General features: G+C 47.0%; 1 protein-coding gene across 2 annotated transcripts in view; it reads left to right on the top strand.

The window, feature by feature from the left end:
• IGDCC4 (immunoglobulin superfamily DCC subclass member 4) overlaps positions 1–18,489 on the top strand; it is a 677,662-nt gene that overhangs the window by 634,249 nt on the left and 24,924 nt on the right. For both annotated transcript variants that reach the window (XM_069625112.1, XM_069625111.1), the window contains exons 17-19: positions 11,348–11,453; positions 14,235–14,469; positions 15,928–16,077. In XM_069625112.1, the coding sequence (XP_069481213.1) occupies positions 11,348–11,453; positions 14,235–14,469; positions 15,928–16,077 (491 nt within the window). The remainder of the gene's footprint in view (positions 1–11,347; positions 11,454–14,234; positions 14,470–15,927; positions 16,078–18,489) is intronic.

Below are 18,489 nucleotides of genomic sequence, written 5' to 3'. Positions count from 1 at the left end.
TGATATATGGCAGTCGTAGGGAACGGAGCGAAACTAGTGGCCATTCCTGTAGGCGCCAAGCCACACCCCAATCCATTCGCTTTAATCAAACCATTGCGCTAGTATACTTTAAAGAGCCTTACTCTAAGGCCAAATGAGATTAGATATGTCAAAAACATGCTGGCCACACAGGTACTATTTAGAAAAGACATATGTTTCCAGGAAGACTAGTCAGTTCCTTGTTGCATTCACCATCAAACACATATTCCTCCACAGCTTAGGCTGCACCCGTTCCATGGCAGGGATCTGGTCACTCCACTCTCAAGCATGGGTCCCAGCACTCCACCCGAACATGGCTTGGCGTTAGGGCCTTACATCCTCTTCAGTCGAAGTGGGTCCCCCACTCCTTTTGGGGATGGGGGGAGCATAGTCTCTGAGACAGAACGCTTAATAGCTTTTCTCAAGAGGTCATTTGGAGTTCAAGCTACTACCTTCCCCCCGCCCCCCTCATGGCTGCCTTTCGTTGTTCTGCTGTGCACACCTGTCGTTGTCAGTCCACGACCACTCTTACCCTGCCTCGATTGATTACCTAGGATTTTGCCAGCAAGCGAAGGCCTAAGGTGGGGCTGATGTTAGGTACCTATATTCCCTGAGGAGACATCAGTCAGCACCAAACAAAGGATTTGCCACTTTAACCCTTTAAGTGCCAAGGATGAGCCTGCTTTTCCTTTTTGCATAGACTTGCATAATAGCCTGGCAGTCAAGATGGGCATTTGCTGGCAAATGACAAACCTCTCCAACAGCTGCTCAATTGCCACTGATGTGTTTTACCCTTGCTGCAGCTGTTTGGTGTGGGGCAGTTACTATGCTTTGAGCTTAGTGAGGTTCCTACTGGTGCCAGGTTATGCCACCATAATGAGGCAATTGCCAATTGCAATGTGCTTTAGTAAATATATTTTATATTAAAAAGTAAGCTGCGCACAGTTGCTTCCCCTAACCAAAGTCCTTTACCTGTGTTTCTCTGAACGCATTCTTGCTGTTCCCTGTTACATATGGGATGTCCTATAGAGACACCAAACTACACCAGGTGAACTGCTTGCGGCGCAAAGCAATTGCCCTTTTTTCCCACTGTACTTTTGCATTTGAAAACCTTATACTACACCAGATCAAATAATTTTGGTTGTTAACATATGCGTGCAGGTATTGCTAGCTGTAGGCAAGAACCCCCACCCCCCAAAAACATTTTTAAATGGGCATCGGCACAACCTCTGCCCGCTGTGTATAGACGGGCATATATTGAGCCAATGCAGAGTTCATTACATACTTTAACCAAATAGTAGTTTATTATTACTCTATTAAAAGCAGATTCACAAGTGAGAGGGGCAATGTTAAAGAATGTAATTTACACCCAAAGGGGTGTAACCACGACTTGCTAATATAGCATCTGAACCGATAACACACTGACGCTGCAAATGCAGTTGTGAAGCTTGAAAACCTATTCTATATTTGAGGTTAGAACAGTTTACTAAAAAAAGAAAAACACTTAAAAAACACAATCGAAAGGCGGCGCCTCCTCATAGAGGTATTGTGGGAGAGGAGTCAGTGCCTTACAGGTGTTTCATCATAGACGCCCCCATGCTGACACCTATTGGTTATCAATCTGCCCGCGCCGGAGCACCAAGAAACCACACAGGTGGCAACAGTGCACGGTATAAGAACCTTTAACATAACATAACAAACACGTAGCAGTAACTGACCCGACCACTAGATGGCAATATATTCAGAGCATGTAAACGTGAAACCGAAAGGTAGCTGCGAACCTATTTGCTCCAAAGTGGACAGAATGTACCCTAACCAAGGGGTATTGTAGAGGAGATGTCTAATGCTGCTTCCTGTTCTGAAATACCTTTCGAGGTTACGCCTCGTGCTAGGTTTATTCTGGGACATTTTGGAATTTCTGGAGCATCCATGAAGCCTGTTAGATTTGTATGTGCTCCTTGTCATCTGGATTGAGTGTTGTGCAGTATGGAAGTACCGCCACAATTGTATGAAGATTATCCTGTTCATTGTGTCACACAATGCAGCATGTGTTACACGCCGTGGTGGCGGGTCCACTTCAAGCAGTAACTTGTAGCGCTATCTGCTCTTGTGGTTTGTTGGGCGCTATAAGCATTAGAATGTGTCGGGGCAGATAGGAGTATAGCGCAAAGCCTCTGAAAGACCTGTGCTGCTTTGGCGCAGTTGGTGAAATGTAATACCCAATGCCCGCCCCAGTCATTTATTCCCCCAGTTCTACTCTTCTTTTGTAGACAGTGGGCTCTCAGGGAACACCCCAAATCTATGTGTGGCTGGACTGTTTCTGGAACGATGTCACGTTATATTGAGAGCATCCTTAACCTGGGGAGTTCCTTCCCACCCCCCAATCAAGGAGCCCTGCAATACTTGCTTACGTTTTGTAGCACTGGCCTTACTAAAGACTCATATAGAGTCGCACAAACTCCCTCACCCCACCCCCCGTGGCCACAGTGAGCCATGAACTAGGCTGAGTATAGGAAATATGTTTTTGTACTTATTTGGAAGATAGATAATAGAGGTCACACTAAAACAACACACACCACCTTCTTTGTGGCTCACAATTAAACTTCTTGTTACAAAAATAAATCACAGACGTTAGTTGGGAAAAATACAAATCACAATACTTAACATTATACAGATTTCCCTTCAAGAAATAATCAAACTGGCCAATGAACACAAGGAATCTACATATGTCGAGCTGTGCAATTTTGAGTTACCTGCACACTTAAAAGGCTAGCAGCTGGGTTTAGAGATTGGTACAAATGCCTATGGCAATTATAATGTCACCCTCATCTTTGGTTTAAAATAAACACTGTTTGATTTAGAGGTTTGTTTTCAGACCCCCCTCACTGAAAGGTCGGTGTTGGTGAAGCTGGGCAGTTTAGGGATTTTTATAGTCTGGGGACAAAGACACCCCTCTTCCTAAAGAAGTCAGGGTCAACAGGGCGAATAGGATTACCCAATTAAATTACAGTCTATAGTTTTCAGTGCACACCAGAAATGGAGCTTTGTTAATTTTGAATGTTAACAAAAATCACCTGTGGTGTGCCGCCATTGGGGAATTCATTAAATTAATATTTTTTGTTAATTAGGCTAAGGATCTACCCAGTTTTGCCCCCCCACCCCACTATAAATGGAAAGGATTACGGCAAGCAGACTCCTCCACCTTTTGGTTTCCCAGGGCTCAGTTGTACTTACATAGAAAGACTGTTTAAAGTTCAGGAAAGCTGGGTGCATTTCAGGTCCCCCTTGGAGGATAGGGCAGGGGTCTGGTCACTCCACTCTCAAGGATGGCTCCCAGCACTCCACCATTGGACCCAGCCAGCTTTTGGGCCTTGACAGAAAAAGACAGCTCCACCCAGATGGAATCTCAGCAATCTCCTTGGGTGATTCCATGCGGCTATCAGATGATACGGTTCAGCAGCTCTTCCTTCCTCACAGTGCATTCCACTTTATATAGCAGCGATGACACCATCACGTTTACAATCTTGGGGAGTACCCTGCAAGGGTTCTCACAAATAGGATTGGACAGTTACCCTTCTCTCTCCTCCCAACTCTAGCACATCTCTAAGGATTGGTTTAGGAGTCTGGAGAAGACATATGGCAATTCCCATTTGTAATTGCCATTTGTTCTCATGTCAAATGTTTGGCATAAACTAGTTATGTATCATAAACTTTGTGATTTACTAGTAACTTCCATAATATATATATTTCTGAGGCTTGTGGAATCTGCTTAGATCACATGCTGTGCGAAGGCCGACACCTAGTGGAAGCTGCAGAGTATTACAATTTGTTTTTCGAAACTCGAAAAGGGGCATCGAACCAGGGCGGACCAGTAATACTATCCCTAGTGTGACGTCCCCTGTACCCGCGTGTAGGACCCTCAGATTGTTTTTTTCCACCATACTAGTCTGACGCATGTTGCAGAGTTCCCTCGGCTTTAGCCGTTTATACTTACAATTACTGTTAAAAAACGTCCCCGTTCACTTCCACCCTACGCCGAAGATCGTCGCTGGTGAAGATCGAGGAAGCCAGCCATCGAGGACTGCCACAACGGACTTCGGGACTTGGAAGGCCTATGGCCTTGGCCCTGTACAGTAGGGAGAGTGGGGGGTGGTCATACAGGCTATTCCCCACCTTTTTCCTACATATAGCCGCCCGCTGTCATTTTGTAACATATGGAGAGTACTCCATTCAAATTCTGCCCTAAGTGTAATAAGAAGTTTCCCTGGGTGGGAAAGCACAATACTTGCAATCTGTGTCTCCCACAAGACCATCCCAAGGTTACCTGTCAATCTTGCAAGCTCTTCAAGCCGAAAACCCTTAAGGACCGCTCAACTAAACCCTGGGCCCACTACGCCAGGCAGATAGAGGCCATGGAAGTGGAGGGGACATTCAGCGATGGCAGCAACGCGGCCAAATCGGACAGCGAGGGCAAAGGGGTGACTTTGGACACCCACGCGCAGGCCCCTGACCCCGAAGGACTGGCCGGCGGCCACGTTGTGGGGACAACACTCGGCAGCAAGAGCGCTACACATACTACCTCCATTAAACACATCAGCCCCGGCCGTGACTCAACACGCGTGTCGAGCAATCGGCAACGGAAGACACCAAGAGAGCGGTCCAACAAATCTGTGTCCTCTGGGTGTTCCCGTTCATGCTCGCCTCATGACAAAGACCAACCGTCCTCAGTTGATAAAGGTGTCGCACTATCAATAGTCCCAGAGGCTCAATCGTCAGATGACGATTCCGCCCTCTTTCCTCCTCAGACAAAGCACGTAGCGTCTACACCCAAGACTCGACGTCCTTCCTCAACTACCAACTCCGAAACTCGACACAAGCCGTCAAATCCCTCAGAGGCCTCTAAAAACACTGGGAAACATTCCTCTAGTCATGGGAAGGGGGATAAACAACATAAAAGGTCATCTTCAGAACACCATGTTCATAAAGAGAAACAGAAGGCCCCTAAATCAATAGAAAAGTCCAAGGTCTCTGACCCTACCACTAAAAGTAGAGTAATTTCTCCCACTGCTCACGATATTGGCATTGATGAGAAACCAGAAAATGTTGTTGTTATTCCTAGCTCCAGAGAATGGAACTCAGCAGATATTGATAGGGTCATGAGAAGGATGTCATTTAAGGTTGACTTCTATGAAAAGGGTCCTAATTACTTTCATAGTTATGCCAACACCCCGGCTACCTCTGCCCCTTCAGGGTCTAAGGCAAAACCTAAATCCTCTCAGCCCCCTGCTACAAAACTCCACTCTGATGCCCCAGCACAGGGTTTGGTCACAGACTCCTTTGTGGTTGAATCTTACCACCCTGATTCATATTGTGATGAAACAGAACCACAATTGGTGGAAGACCAAACAGGGGTCTCTTACTATGCGGATGACGAGGACCAGGAGGAGGAGGAGGAGGATGAGGCTGAAGCCTACAATATTGACTCCCCCATTCCTAAAGACCCCCCGGTGCATGACTTGCTGGTAGATAACCAACCACTCCTCAATGAGGTACTGGCTAAGGCAGCTGCCCATTTTCATATTGACACGCAGGGTGTCCAAGAAGACATGGATTTCACTGAAGAGATCCTAGGAGACAGGAGAGCCATTTCTCAGGCTATCCCTATATTAAAATCCATCCAGCATAGGATTGATCACTCGCTGGTAACCTCAAATCTCACTCGTGCGGTTAATCCGTGAGTCGAGAAATTGTTCCGTGCCACACCCTCCGATCCCCTGTACATTAGGGGCCCATTAAAACCGGATTCCCTGGTCGTATTAACCACCAGAAAGAGGGAAGGTACACAGCTTGCTTCTTCTGAAGCACCTCCTGATAAGGAGAGTAAATGACTATACGCTCTGGGTAGAAAGGTTGCCTCCACTTCCGCCTATCTGGCACGAATTGCCAACAGTGCCACTCTTTTGGCAAGCTACAGTTGCCATCAGTGGGAGGAGGTATCTGCTTTGGAATCCTCCGCACCCGAACCCCTAAAGAGCCAGTTGGCTCAACTGGCAGCAGATGGAAGGTCTGTATCAGGATGCATACTAAAGACAAACTTTGATGTAGCAGATAATGCAAGACGGTTAATCACGAAGGCACTGTTATAAAGCATCACGCTTGGCTAAGGCAGTCAGGGTTCAAACCCGAAACCCAAGCCACTCTCATAGGTATGCCGATAGAGACAAACGTACTATTCAGCAAGGCAGTGGAGGAAGCCTTAAAAACAGCTAAGGATGAGTACGAGACCCTAAAATCGCTTGGCCAACTCACCAATAAACCCTCTGGACAGAGGGGAAACAACAATTTTCGCTGCTTTCGGGTCCAAAGTTCCCAAAGGGGTTCAAACTATTACCAGAATCAGGGAACCTCGTGGGGCAACAATCAATCCCAGGCTACTCAGGGTTTCACCAGAGGTCAGCGCAGGGGCCGCACTAGGGGTAGAGGCAGCCCCGGTAGAGGTGGTACGCCACCCAATAAACAGTGGTCCCTTCCCATGCATCCCCAGTAGTGGGTTGCAATTCTACCTTCACCCATGCATGGGAGGGGATCACTTCGGACAGATGGGTGCTGTCTGCAGTGTCCGGAGGATACTGCATAGAGTTGCTAGGGGCCCCCACGACCATCCTCTGCGACAAAAGGTACACTTGCTGGAACATGAGAAGATCCTCCTCGAGGAGATTGCCGTTCTGCTAGCAAAGGACGCCATAGAAGTCGTCCCGGTCAGCCAGGTAAACAGGGGTATTTATTCAACCTACTTCCTTTTGCCAAAAAAAGATCTGACAATGCACCTAGTATTAGATTTGCACCCTGCAAACAAGTATGTCAAGCCACACAAATTCTGCATGACTACACTCCCAAGAGGTAATCCCCCTACTAAAAAAAAGGAGATTACATGGCAACATTGGATATGAAAGATGCCTATTTTCCTATTTCAATGTTTCCATCGCACAGAAGATTCTTGCGTTTCAAGATAGACAGCCAGCACTACCAGTTCAAGGTGCTGTCCTTTGGCATAGCATCCGCTCCAAGGGTATTCACCAAGGTACTGGCGGTGGTGGCGACGCACTTACACAGGGAGGCAATCCCAGTGTACCCTTACCTGGACGACTGGCTCATTACAGGGTAGTCCCCCCCCTAATTTGCAGACTAAACATCCAAAGAACAATCAACCTCCTCTTCCAATTGGGCTTCTCAATCAATGAGAAAGAAATTAAGCCTGGTGCCAAGCACCTCAAAACAGTTCCTAGGAGTTGTCCTAAATACCCAAGAGGGGTTGGCCTTTCCATCAGAGGAAAGAATTCGAAATCTGTTGCTGCAAATTCCTCAATATCAGGCCGGTCGCCAAATAAGGGTGCGCAAAGCTATGCGTTTGCTATGCATGATGGGATCTTGCATTTACCTGGTTCCTCACGCGCGCCTGTGCATGCGACCCATGCAGGAACTGTTGACAAAACAGTGGTCTCAAGCAAGTGGTCAGTGGGACGATCTAGTGGTTGTTTTGCCAACACCAGTACATAGTCTTCGCTGGTGGAAAAGAGAGAATCTTACGAAGGGGAAACCCTTCTACGATCTAGAGATACGGGCCGTTGTCTCACACAGTGACTCAGAACCACATCAATCTGCTAGAACGTCTGGCAGTTTCAGAGTGCTTCGGGCATTCAAACCCCTCCTATCCAACCAGTCTGTGCAAATCCTAACAGACAGCACGACTGCAATGTTTTACTTAAACAAACAAGGGGGCACTCATTCTCCCAATCTGTCCAAGTTTGCCCCAAAAATCTGGAAATGGGCACTCAAACAGAAGATTTACTTGTCATCCCAACATGTTCCAGGCGAACTCAACTCGCTAGCAGATGCTCTGAGCAGAGATCCCCCCCCAGAGGAACACAAGTGGCGACTACACAAAGAAGTCGTAGGAGACCTCTTCTCTCAATGGGGTTTCCCCACTATAGACCTATTCGCCACAAGCGAAAACAGACAATGCCCAGACTTTGCATCCAGGTTACCCGAACCAGGCTCCAAGGGAAACGCCCTATGGATGAATTGGTCAGGGATGTTTGCCTATGCTTTTCCACCAACCCCTCTGATGAAGAAAGTGGTGAACAAGATCCACATGGAATGATGCTCATCCTGGTTGCTCCTATGTGGGCGAGACAACCGTGGTATCCACACCTACGCAAACTGGCGGTATCCTCAGCCCAAATCCATGAACTTGTCAGCATGGCTCCTGAAGTCATAGAGTTCGGACATCTCAGTTTACCCCAGAGATGTATGGATATCTTGAAAGAGTCAAGAAAACCTAATACGAGGCACTGTTACTATGACAAATGGAAACGATTTGTTATTTGGTGCCAGTTGATTGTACTCCTTCTAATGCCGTCACCTATATGCTCCACCTATTGGATGCAGGGTTAGTGTTTAACTCACTTAAAGTACACCTGGCAGCTTTATCAGCCTACACCACCTCCTATAACAAGGTGTCATGGTGGAAAGTACCAGTTGTCAAAACATTTATGGAAGGGGTAAAGAGACTCCACCCTCCAATTTCTAACCCACCACCAGGTTGGGACCTTAATGTGGTACTTGCTCATGGGACCTCCCTTTGAGCCCATGCACAAATCTAATCTCAAACACCTGACTTATAAAACTGCCCTCTTAGTAGCCATCACCTCCATAGGAAGCGTCAGTGAAATTCAAGCTCTGTCAGTGCAGGATCCTTTCTTTACTATTCATAAGGATAAACTGGTTTTATGCACTCACCATAGGTTCTCACCTAAGTTCACTTCCAAATTCCATGTTAACCAGTCTATTGAGCTACCAGCCTTCTTCCAAGAACCCAAAAGCTCTTCTGAGGTGAAACTAGATGTGATGAGGGTGGTCCTGTACTATGTAGACAAGACCAGACCGCTAAGAAAGACAGATCAGCTGTTCGCCTCCATAGCTCCAGGCAGCGAGGCAGATCACGTCTCTAAGAATGCCATCTCTAAGTGGATAGTCAGATGTATCCAACTGTGGTATTCCCTTTCAGATAAAACACTGCCTTTTACGATAAAGGCCCACTATACAAGAGGTATTGGAGCCACTCTGGCTTTCATTGCAAATGTACCCCTTGACAGCATTTGCAAAGCAGCTACATGGATCTCTATTCACACCTTTACTCAGCACTAGTGCATTGACACTCATTCCAAGACAGATACTCAAGTGGGACAAGCGGTTCTAAGACACTTATTCACTCATGAACCTTCTCGCATACCACCTCCTTCTTCTAACACTGCTTGCTAATCTATGCACAGCATGTGATCTAAGCAGATTCCACAAGCCTCAGATGGGATACATTACTCACCGTAATTGTATTTCTGATGCTAGTATCTGCTTAGATTCACATGCGCCCGCGCTTCCTCCCCTCTGAGAGAAGGCGCATGGTTGCTTGTAGTCTTATCTATCTTATCTGCTTGGATTCTCTGTACTCACGCTACTCCTCATGCTACCTCATGTCAGAAAAAATACAATATGAGGGTCCTACACGCGTGAAGGATCATGGGTACAGAGGACGTCACACTAGGGATAGTATTACTGGCACGCCCTAGTTCGACGCCCCTTTTCGAGTTTCGAAAAACAAACTGTAATACTCTGCAGATTCCACTAGATGTCGGCCTATGCACAGCATGTGATCTAAGCAGATACAAGCATCAGAAATACGATGACGGTGAGTAATGTATCCCATATATGTATTCCGTTTCAGCTAATCAGGGGGAATATAATAAAACAACAGCCAGGTCCCCACCAAGTTGCACTGCGGTTTGGCAATTTTCAACCCTTTTTACGAAAAGCATATTAGTTAGGAACATGTAATGTATTACCCATATTTCTAATTTTCCCTCCACCAGCACGCCAACTCTCACATTTGGCACCTTTTCAGATCAGCCAGAAACCCATTTTAAATGGCCATTGCAGTTCCCTGAGTCACAGGTGGATGAATTTTATGTCACCAAAATCACCTAGAAATTATCTAAAAGGAGAAACATACATGTAATCAGTATGACTTATGGTTGCTGAGAAAAAGGCCTAAGTTATAATAGTCCTTTTAAATTAATAGTAAATCTTCATGTTGGACAAATGGGAGCTCTTCTGCCTCCAGGCCATGTGTCTCTCTGGGACAATCTGTAATCAGAGTTATTATTAGTCTCTTTGTGTTTGAAGTTTTGCTGTTTGAAGTTGGTGGCTACAGATCATAAATGGGAGAAGCATTTGCTACACAGAGATCTCCCACTGTAGATAATGAGCTGGGCCGGCCCTTTGATGTTACAAGGCCTGCGTCTTATCCGAAGGATGCCACCATTTAGATCGGAAAGGCATCCATTACTTGTATTTCTTTCAAAGTTCATCCCTTCTTAATTGTAGCCCCTGATTTTCACACCTCCCTCCCCTACATTCCGGGCATGCACCAGCCCGGGCCACTTATTGCTGCACAGTGCTCAGCATTCAGGGACAACACCATTCAGGCAGGCCACGTTTTATTACAGTTTTGCACAGCTGGGATGCAAGCCAGGCTTTGAGTGGGGCAAGTCCTTTGTGAAGTTTGCCCCTTGTCCCACCCTTTGACCTTGGCTGGAGGGAAGTCACAGATTTAATTTCTAACCTCAGCCTTTATTCTTTGACATACATTGTGTTTTACTGTTTAGGGTTCACTTTGCTTTTTTGCTGAAAGTACAGGGTTGTTTCTTTCCGTCATTAATAAAACACACTTTTTATAATCTACTGTTGGTTTTTCTTCTGAAAAGTGGGTCTGAATTGTCATAGTGTACCCGCTTTTGATGGGTGACAGTTTCATTGAAAAATTATGCATTTATTTCATGGCCTGCAATATGATGTTCTTTTCCATCTGCACTCGGATTCCATTTTTGTTTCCGCTTTCTCTGGATTTCACTTGCAGAAAGACACCGGCATAGTCTGCCTAAATGGGCCCAAATTTTGCGTGCAGGTTTCTGCATGCTGGCAGGTAATTTTCCATGGGCCCTTCAATTCTGTGGGTTGGGGCCTTTGATTACACCCGACAGTACCCAATTGTTAATATGTATTTCTTAGATGAATGTGCACCACCCGTCTACACGCACTCGCACACACACACAAGTCATCGACCATTGTAATTGTTTGTTCTTCTGCTCCTCTCTGCCCATTAGAAGTCCTAATGTGCATCACCCGTCTACACGCACTCGTGCACACACACAAGCTACACACGAGTCATCCACCATTGTAATTGTTTGTTCTTCTGCTCCTCTGTGCCCATTAGAAGTCCTAGACATTCATTCAGTGACTGGCATCATCGTGGGCGTGTGCCTGGGTCTTCTCTGCATCCTCTTTTGCATGTGTGCCAGCTTCCGCAACAGCAAGCACAGGTGAGTTGGACCATGGCATACCTTGGGGAGGTGGGCAGAATTTATGGGGAGGCTGGAGACTGGCTCTTTATCTAGTACTTGATTGGGGTATAGGAGGGGCGGTACCGGTCACTTGTGTTTTGTGTAACGCAGCATTGGTGGGAGTCGTCGTGTCACAGGGTAATGGCTCCACCTAGAACTTGGCGACTTGAATCGATGGCAGATCAGAAACACTATCGGCTGTAACATGGCAGAGGGGGCTTACTGTGGGCAGGGTGCCCGGATGCACAGTGAGGATGGATGAAATGAGTGGGACCTGGAATCCCTGAGTCACTGCAGGCAGGGACGATGGGATGTACTTTACACTGGACATAGTGCATACTAAGGGCACAAGATAAGGCCTAGAATATGTGTGATGCTTCACAGGGGATATCACAGATGGGTTGTACCCCTGGGTCACAATCCTATTGAACTCGCCCCATATGATGCAGTGCATTTGCAAACTTTAATGGCTTTAATGGCTTAAGAGATGGCCATTATAGCTGATTCCACTCTAGTAGTCAGGAATTGCTAATCCTATTATATAGGCCTTTTCCTGGGTTGAAGTGAAACTTTCTTATGGATCTGTTTTTAAATACACTTGAAATGGTTTGTAAATATTGTATGTGCGCAATAGGTTTTTTACACTCCTATCTCAATTCAACTAATTTAATTGTATTAAAAAGTAGTTGTACGTACACGACTTACTTGATCTATTTATAAATGGCCATTATTTGCATTAAAGTGGAGCCCCAGCTTTTGTTATTCGTATCATTGTAGCTTCTTTTTTTATTAAAGCATCCTCCTGCTATGGGGAGGGAGTTGTGTCGCACCCCCCCCCAGCATTTTTGCTCTGACAATTCAAACAGGAAGTTCCGTCTTGATTAAGGGGGGGGCGGGTGGGATTTGCTCTGATCCCTCAACTTTTAAAACCAGAATGATTGCCTCCATTGTCCAGAACCAGGATCAGGGAGGACAAAGAGAGGCAACCTTGCTCTCCAACCTTGACTGTAATATTCCCTCTGTCCTTATCCTACTTGATCTCTCCTCTGCTTTCGATATGGTCAATCATACCATCCTGCTCAACCGTCTCTGTGACAACCTGGGTATCATCGATCAGGCTCTGGCCTGGCTGACCTCTTTCCTTTCTGATTAACCTTCCCAGGTACAACTTGGGTCCTTCCTTTCCTCTATCTCTCTCTCTACCTGTGGTGTTCCCCAGGGGTCTAACCACTTGCCTTAGCTTTTCAACCAATACCTGGCTACTCTTGCCTACTACATTTCCATTTTCTGTTCAAACTTCTAGTGCTATTCTGATGACACCCAACTCATTTTCAGGCTTCCCTCTGATACCACCTCTCCCTCCCTCATCTCTGATAGCTTAATCGCCATTCAAATTGGTGTGCCGCCAACAAGACTGAGATCCTCCTCATTGGTACACCTTCACCATCATTTCCCCTCACTCTTTGGCCGGCCTACCATGGCCCTCCTCCTACCTCTACCTGCGAGGCTAAGAATCTTGTTGTCATCTTTGACTCCACACTTTCCTTCTCCTCACACATCTCTGACGTTTCTAAAAAGTCCAATTTCCTACTACACTTCCTCAGAGGTACACTGCCTTTCCTCTCCTTCCCCCAGAAGCTCACTGTCTCCCAAGCTCTGGTTCTCTCTAGGTTGGACTACTGTAACAGCCTCTTTCTGAATCTACCTGCCTCTGCTCTCTGCCCTCTACAACTAATCCAGAACAGGACTGTGAGACTTGTCATTGACCTTAAGCCCTGGGATCGTATCTCTCCAGCTCTGAAATGCCTTCATTGGCTCCGAGTGGATGCAAGGATTACATTTAAAACCCTCTGCATTGTTCACAAGGCTTTCTGGGGGCGGGGTCCAAAATACCTTCAACTATCCCTCGTAAATACCTCCCGTCTCAAGCCCTTTGCTCTTCTACTTCTAACTCCCTCGGGGTCAGTCGCTTTTCAAAGAAACAAGGTTGGGGTAGATCTCTGTCTTCGGCGGGAGCCTCTCTTTGGAACAGCCTCCCTGCCACCTTGAAACTTGAGGAGAACCAACTCCTTTTTCCGGAAGCTCCTCAAGACCTTCCTCTTCGCTTCTGCCTTTGCCCCTCCTCTCCCCTGCTGATCTGTTTTCTCTCTTGGCAGCATGCTCTGGCCACCCTTTGTCCTTCGGGCCCAGGTACCTGCTCATTCTGCCACCCTCCTGCACTGCCACCGGGCCAACCCTGCACTGGGATCTGTTTCTGTAGCCATACAGTCCCCCACCTTTCTTTTGCACTTATCAGATATACCCTATCTGACAAATTACACACTTGCCTTTTGTCTTTTTTATTTTTATACATTTATTGCATTTATTTATTTACTGCACTTAATATTTTATTCTGTTCTCTCCTTGATGCCGCACTTTCCACTCTTCTGCCTTCCTCGCACTCTCCCTCTCCCCCCTCTCCCGTGCACTTGCACGCTCTTAATGTCACTGGGCCTAGTAAGGTTGTTGTTTTTATTTCTCCCTTGTTCCCTTCCCTTTGCTTGGTCGCACTCTGAAACACTTGTGTATGAGCGCGATATCATATCATAACAACTTTATTTGAAAAGGGGGGTGTCCGCATAATGTATGAGTTTGCTCCAGAAACCGGTAATCGTTGTTAGGGGTCCTTTTCATGAAGTCTAAAACGCCATATTGTTGCGGTCCTTAGGAGGACAGGCCATCAACCTTGTTGAACCACTGATTTTCCTGTTTGTTCTACAGAGATGGCACGGTAGGTTTAGACCCCCAGTCTGTGGGGACCCCATCCTACTGTCACCGAGGCCGGCAAGGTGCGGCGGCTCAAGACTCGGCCTCAGACTCGCATGAACTGGAATCCCTGATGCCTCCGCGGCCTGACGAGGTGTGCCTGCCGCAAACGGAGATCATGGACCTGGCTGTGGGGCAAACTCTTACGAGCAGCGGCGCTCCGGAGGACAGTGTGAACGCCAAACTCAAGGTACTTGCAACAGGAAGATGGTGCTGGTTAAACAAAATGCCAAAGCGGCATCTGCTGTTTCACCAGCAGAAATGGGGGAGCACAGTAGGTCCTCTTATTAGAGGGAGGGAGGACAGCTCAGGGGCAATGCGCTCACCTTGGGAGCAAGACGACGTGGAGCAACACAGGTTCGATCCCCGCGTCCGCGCTTAGAAACCTCTGGGTATTAAGTGCGTTATAAATAACCAGTTATAATTAATTTTGAACCCATGTCGAATATCTGTTTAGATATGTTCACTAATAGCATTGCATTCAGTAGCAACCCATGTTACTGCACGCATGCTATTAGTGCCATCGCCTCATACATGGTGCAGGCCACCAAGCCCCCATGCACACTGCCCATTCCAGTATTTGCACTATCACCCTGCCCACCCACCACAGATAACCTACTCAGCAGCAAAATGCCACAACCATCATAGCATAGCCAATCATGCCTGTACACAGATGTGTCATTGCATGTGCTGTCTGCCTACCGCAAAGCTCATGCTATCAGCATTAGGCTTCCCACCATCAACCACCCATCCACACCAATAGCATAGAATAGACACATGTTTATTAAACACAAACATATTACTAGCGAAGCCAGTTTAAGGCGCAACATAATTACAAATACTGTCACATAGATTTTATAAGTATAATTGTTTTTTTATAAAGCGCTTAATACCCAGAGATTTCTAAGCTCAGACCCGGGGATCAAACACGTGTTGCTCTGTGTCAGCTTGCTGCCAGGACGAGCACGTTGCCCCTGAGCTATCCTCCGAAGACATTGGACTAAAAACAAAATGAACATGAACATGAGCGCCTGGAGACTGCCCTTGGGTGGTAACGGTGCACCTAACAGTACTGAGGAAAAAGGACGGGATGTGCAAATATGCAAATTGCTGTACTCCCCACTCCCTTCCCTTGCCTCCATACACCCTCCCCCCAACCATACTACATTCCTGACCATCCGATAATTCCTGCTACATCCCTGGAAAATGACTGCAGGGTAGGTATGGAATAGGCGGAGCCTGGTTACGTGTGCATTTGTTTTATATTTTAAAAAAAGTAGGGCAGTGGTGCTGTTCAATTTTGGCTTTGATCCTGTCCCTGTGGGCAGGTGTCCCAACACTTTGAGGGTCCAGAAACTACTTGTCTCGAAGGATAGCTCAGGGGAAACGCGCTCGCCTTGAGACGACATGGAGCAACACAGGTTCGATCCCCGGGTCCGCGCTTAGGAACCTGTGGGTATTAAGCGCGTTATAAATGACCAATCATAATCCTACTCTATGGGCTAGGAAAACAGTAATCACTAAGGTCAGAACTTAAGTTACGCTGTCCCCGACCTCTGACGACCCTGTTGCTGTGCTGCCTTCGGAATTAAGCAGGTAATGATGGAGTAGTTTGTTTTCAATGTTTGTTTTCATATTTTTTCTGCAGCCGACATGGAACGGGTCAATAAACCCAAACTGGGTGAATAACATCACCATCTACGGAGACGCGAAGACGCCGGCCAACGCAGCAAATGGGTTATTGACGCAGCATACCGACATTGGACAGAAACTGGCGTTGCCAGCAATGAATCTGGAGGTGAGCATGGAAACAGACAATGAATCAAATGTAAGGTTGCAGTTCATGTTGGTCATATAGAGGGGAGAGCAGAGTTTTCAGATTTTTCCCTAAAGATCCAGTAGGATGCTCGCATCTCAAGGCCGGGGGAAGAGAGTTCCAATTTTTGGCAGCGATGACCGGGAAGCCGATGCCCCCTGATATGTTCTTCCTGAATCTGGGTATGGTAAGGTGGTTGTGGTAGAGTGCCCGTCTAGGCCTTGAGGAGTGGGCTTTAGTACATTTTTGCGACAGGTACCGTTTGTATTGGCGAGGCTTTAATGCGTGATAGTTAGGGTCTTGAATTGGATGCGTTCTCGATTGGGAAGCCAATGAGCCTTTGCCCTTGCGGCTGAAATGTGCTCGGGTTTTGGAATGTTCAGCACTGCTCTGAGTGAGTTATTTTGCATAGTTTGGAGTTTCTTGATGTTGCTCAGGGAGGGCTCCACCAATAGGGCGTTACAGTAGTCCAGTCTTGATCCAATAAGTGCTTGAGAGAAGGGGTCTGCAGGCAGTGATTAGGCAGCAGAGGAGGCTGTTGCTTTGACCTGTCTTGAGAGGCAAAGTGTGGCATCAAGGTTAATTCCCAAGGTCTTCACATTGCTGGCGACAGGGATGGAGATGACTTCAATGGTGAAAGCTTTGTAGGCAAGGTCCAGTTTGTTAAGCAATATTTGTGAACCAACCAGGAGGAATTCCGTCTTCTTGTCGTTGAGGCATAGGAGGTGCAAAGCCATCCACACCTGGATGGTTTGAAAGATTAAGTGTAGGTTATCGGAGTCCGTGGAATAGATTCAAGTGAGCGGCAAAAGGATCTGTGTATCATCGGAATAGTTCGTGTAGGAGATTCCTCGGGCATCCAGTAGGTCAAACAAAGGTTTAGTAAAAATGTTGTAGACGGTGGGGAAGACACATGAACCTTGTGGGACGCAGCAGGTGAGGGGTACGCGAGAGGCCGAGGCACTGGAGTGGAACACTCGTGGATCTGTGTGATAAAAAAGAGGAGATCCAGGAGATGGCTTCAGCAGAGAAGTGCCCCGCCGAGGCAAGATGTTGGCACAAAATATGTTGATCCACAAGATACAGCAAAAGGAGGCGGGCAGTGTTGCCTCTGTCCTTAATCTCATCCAATTGGTTTTTAGGTCCAGCAGTGCTGATTCAGTGCCATGGCCTGGTCTGAAACCAGATTTCCGCAGGCGATTCCAGATAATGTTGGGTTTGTAGGTACGCCACTCGGTCCAGTATTTCAAGGAGAAAGGGGCCAATAGTTATAGGGCAGTAGTTAGTGGGGACGGCTGGGCATTTCAGGCAATCATTTCCTTGACCGCTTGCCCGTGAGCTATTTATTGCCATTGCTTTTCTGGCAAAGGTTTCCTGGCACTAGTGTGGTTCTTCTTTTTTGTGGCAAATGTATCACGCGAGGGGCAAAAAATGTTATTGCCCCCCCCCCCAAAAAAAGAAGTTCAGTGTAGCTGCCATGGAGAAAGCAAAGGGGCACTCTAGGAGGAGCGCGTTTGCATTTTCCATGGCGGTCACAGAGTGAGGGAGCCGTAGATGCGTTCCTTTTGTAATTTACTTCAGGGATAGTTGATTACACTAACGGGGGGCTTCCAGCTACCGCTGTAACATTTCTTCCATTGGGCAATATCAGGCGTTCTTGTCTGCAGGGGCGTTTGAGATGCTTAGGACATCACACAACCGGGATAGGGGGGCTATATGGACTGTAGTGGTTCCTCCATTTTCTGATTTAGAGATCACGTCACCAAGTGGGGGGGGGGCTCCCACAGGCCTCAAGAGTTCCACAGTTCTCCTTTGAGAGCCCCTCTGCATTGAGAAGAGTGCTACAGCTTAATGCTTATCAGTTATAGAGCTGATTGTAGCCCTTCGAAGCAGAACGCTTATCAAGGCAGAGCTGTTTTTGATGAGATGGCTTAGAAAGATAAAGCGACAATGGTACTCATTCAAGGTGCATTGTGGGGCTTTGAGTTCACACCGTGTATGAGACTGAGATAGACATGCCTTCGAGCTGACTTCTAGTCTGCAAAATGTATCTTTCAAGAAACTGGTCATTTCGGAGCGGTGACCAGGTGGCAGAAAAATGTATTAGAGCAAATCTGTAGCGGACCATAATGTGCAGAGCTACTACATCATGTAATGAAGGCACTTCACCCCTGAGCTGTGGCACTTACTGTCGTCCTAACACAATAATTATGTCAATGTACCTCAATCCGGACCCAGCACACACCACCCATCACTGATGCTTGCATGCACATTAATACCAACTTGGAGTAGCTCCCAGCTGGTCAGTGCCGGATCTATAAACACAGCTCTACTGGTGCAAATCCATTCTGGCCCACAGCGTGCAGCTGTACTGGTGCAAATCCATTCTGCCTT

This window comes from Ambystoma mexicanum, chromosome 11, assembly GCF_040938575.1.
Source record: "Ambystoma mexicanum isolate Mex_15411 chromosome 11, UKY_AmexF1_1, whole genome shotgun sequence".
NCBI lineage: Eukaryota > Metazoa > Chordata > Amphibia > Caudata > Ambystomatidae > Ambystoma > Ambystoma mexicanum.
The sequence above is the reverse complement of the archived record's forward strand: the minus strand, read 5'-3'. Positions and strand labels throughout refer to the sequence as shown.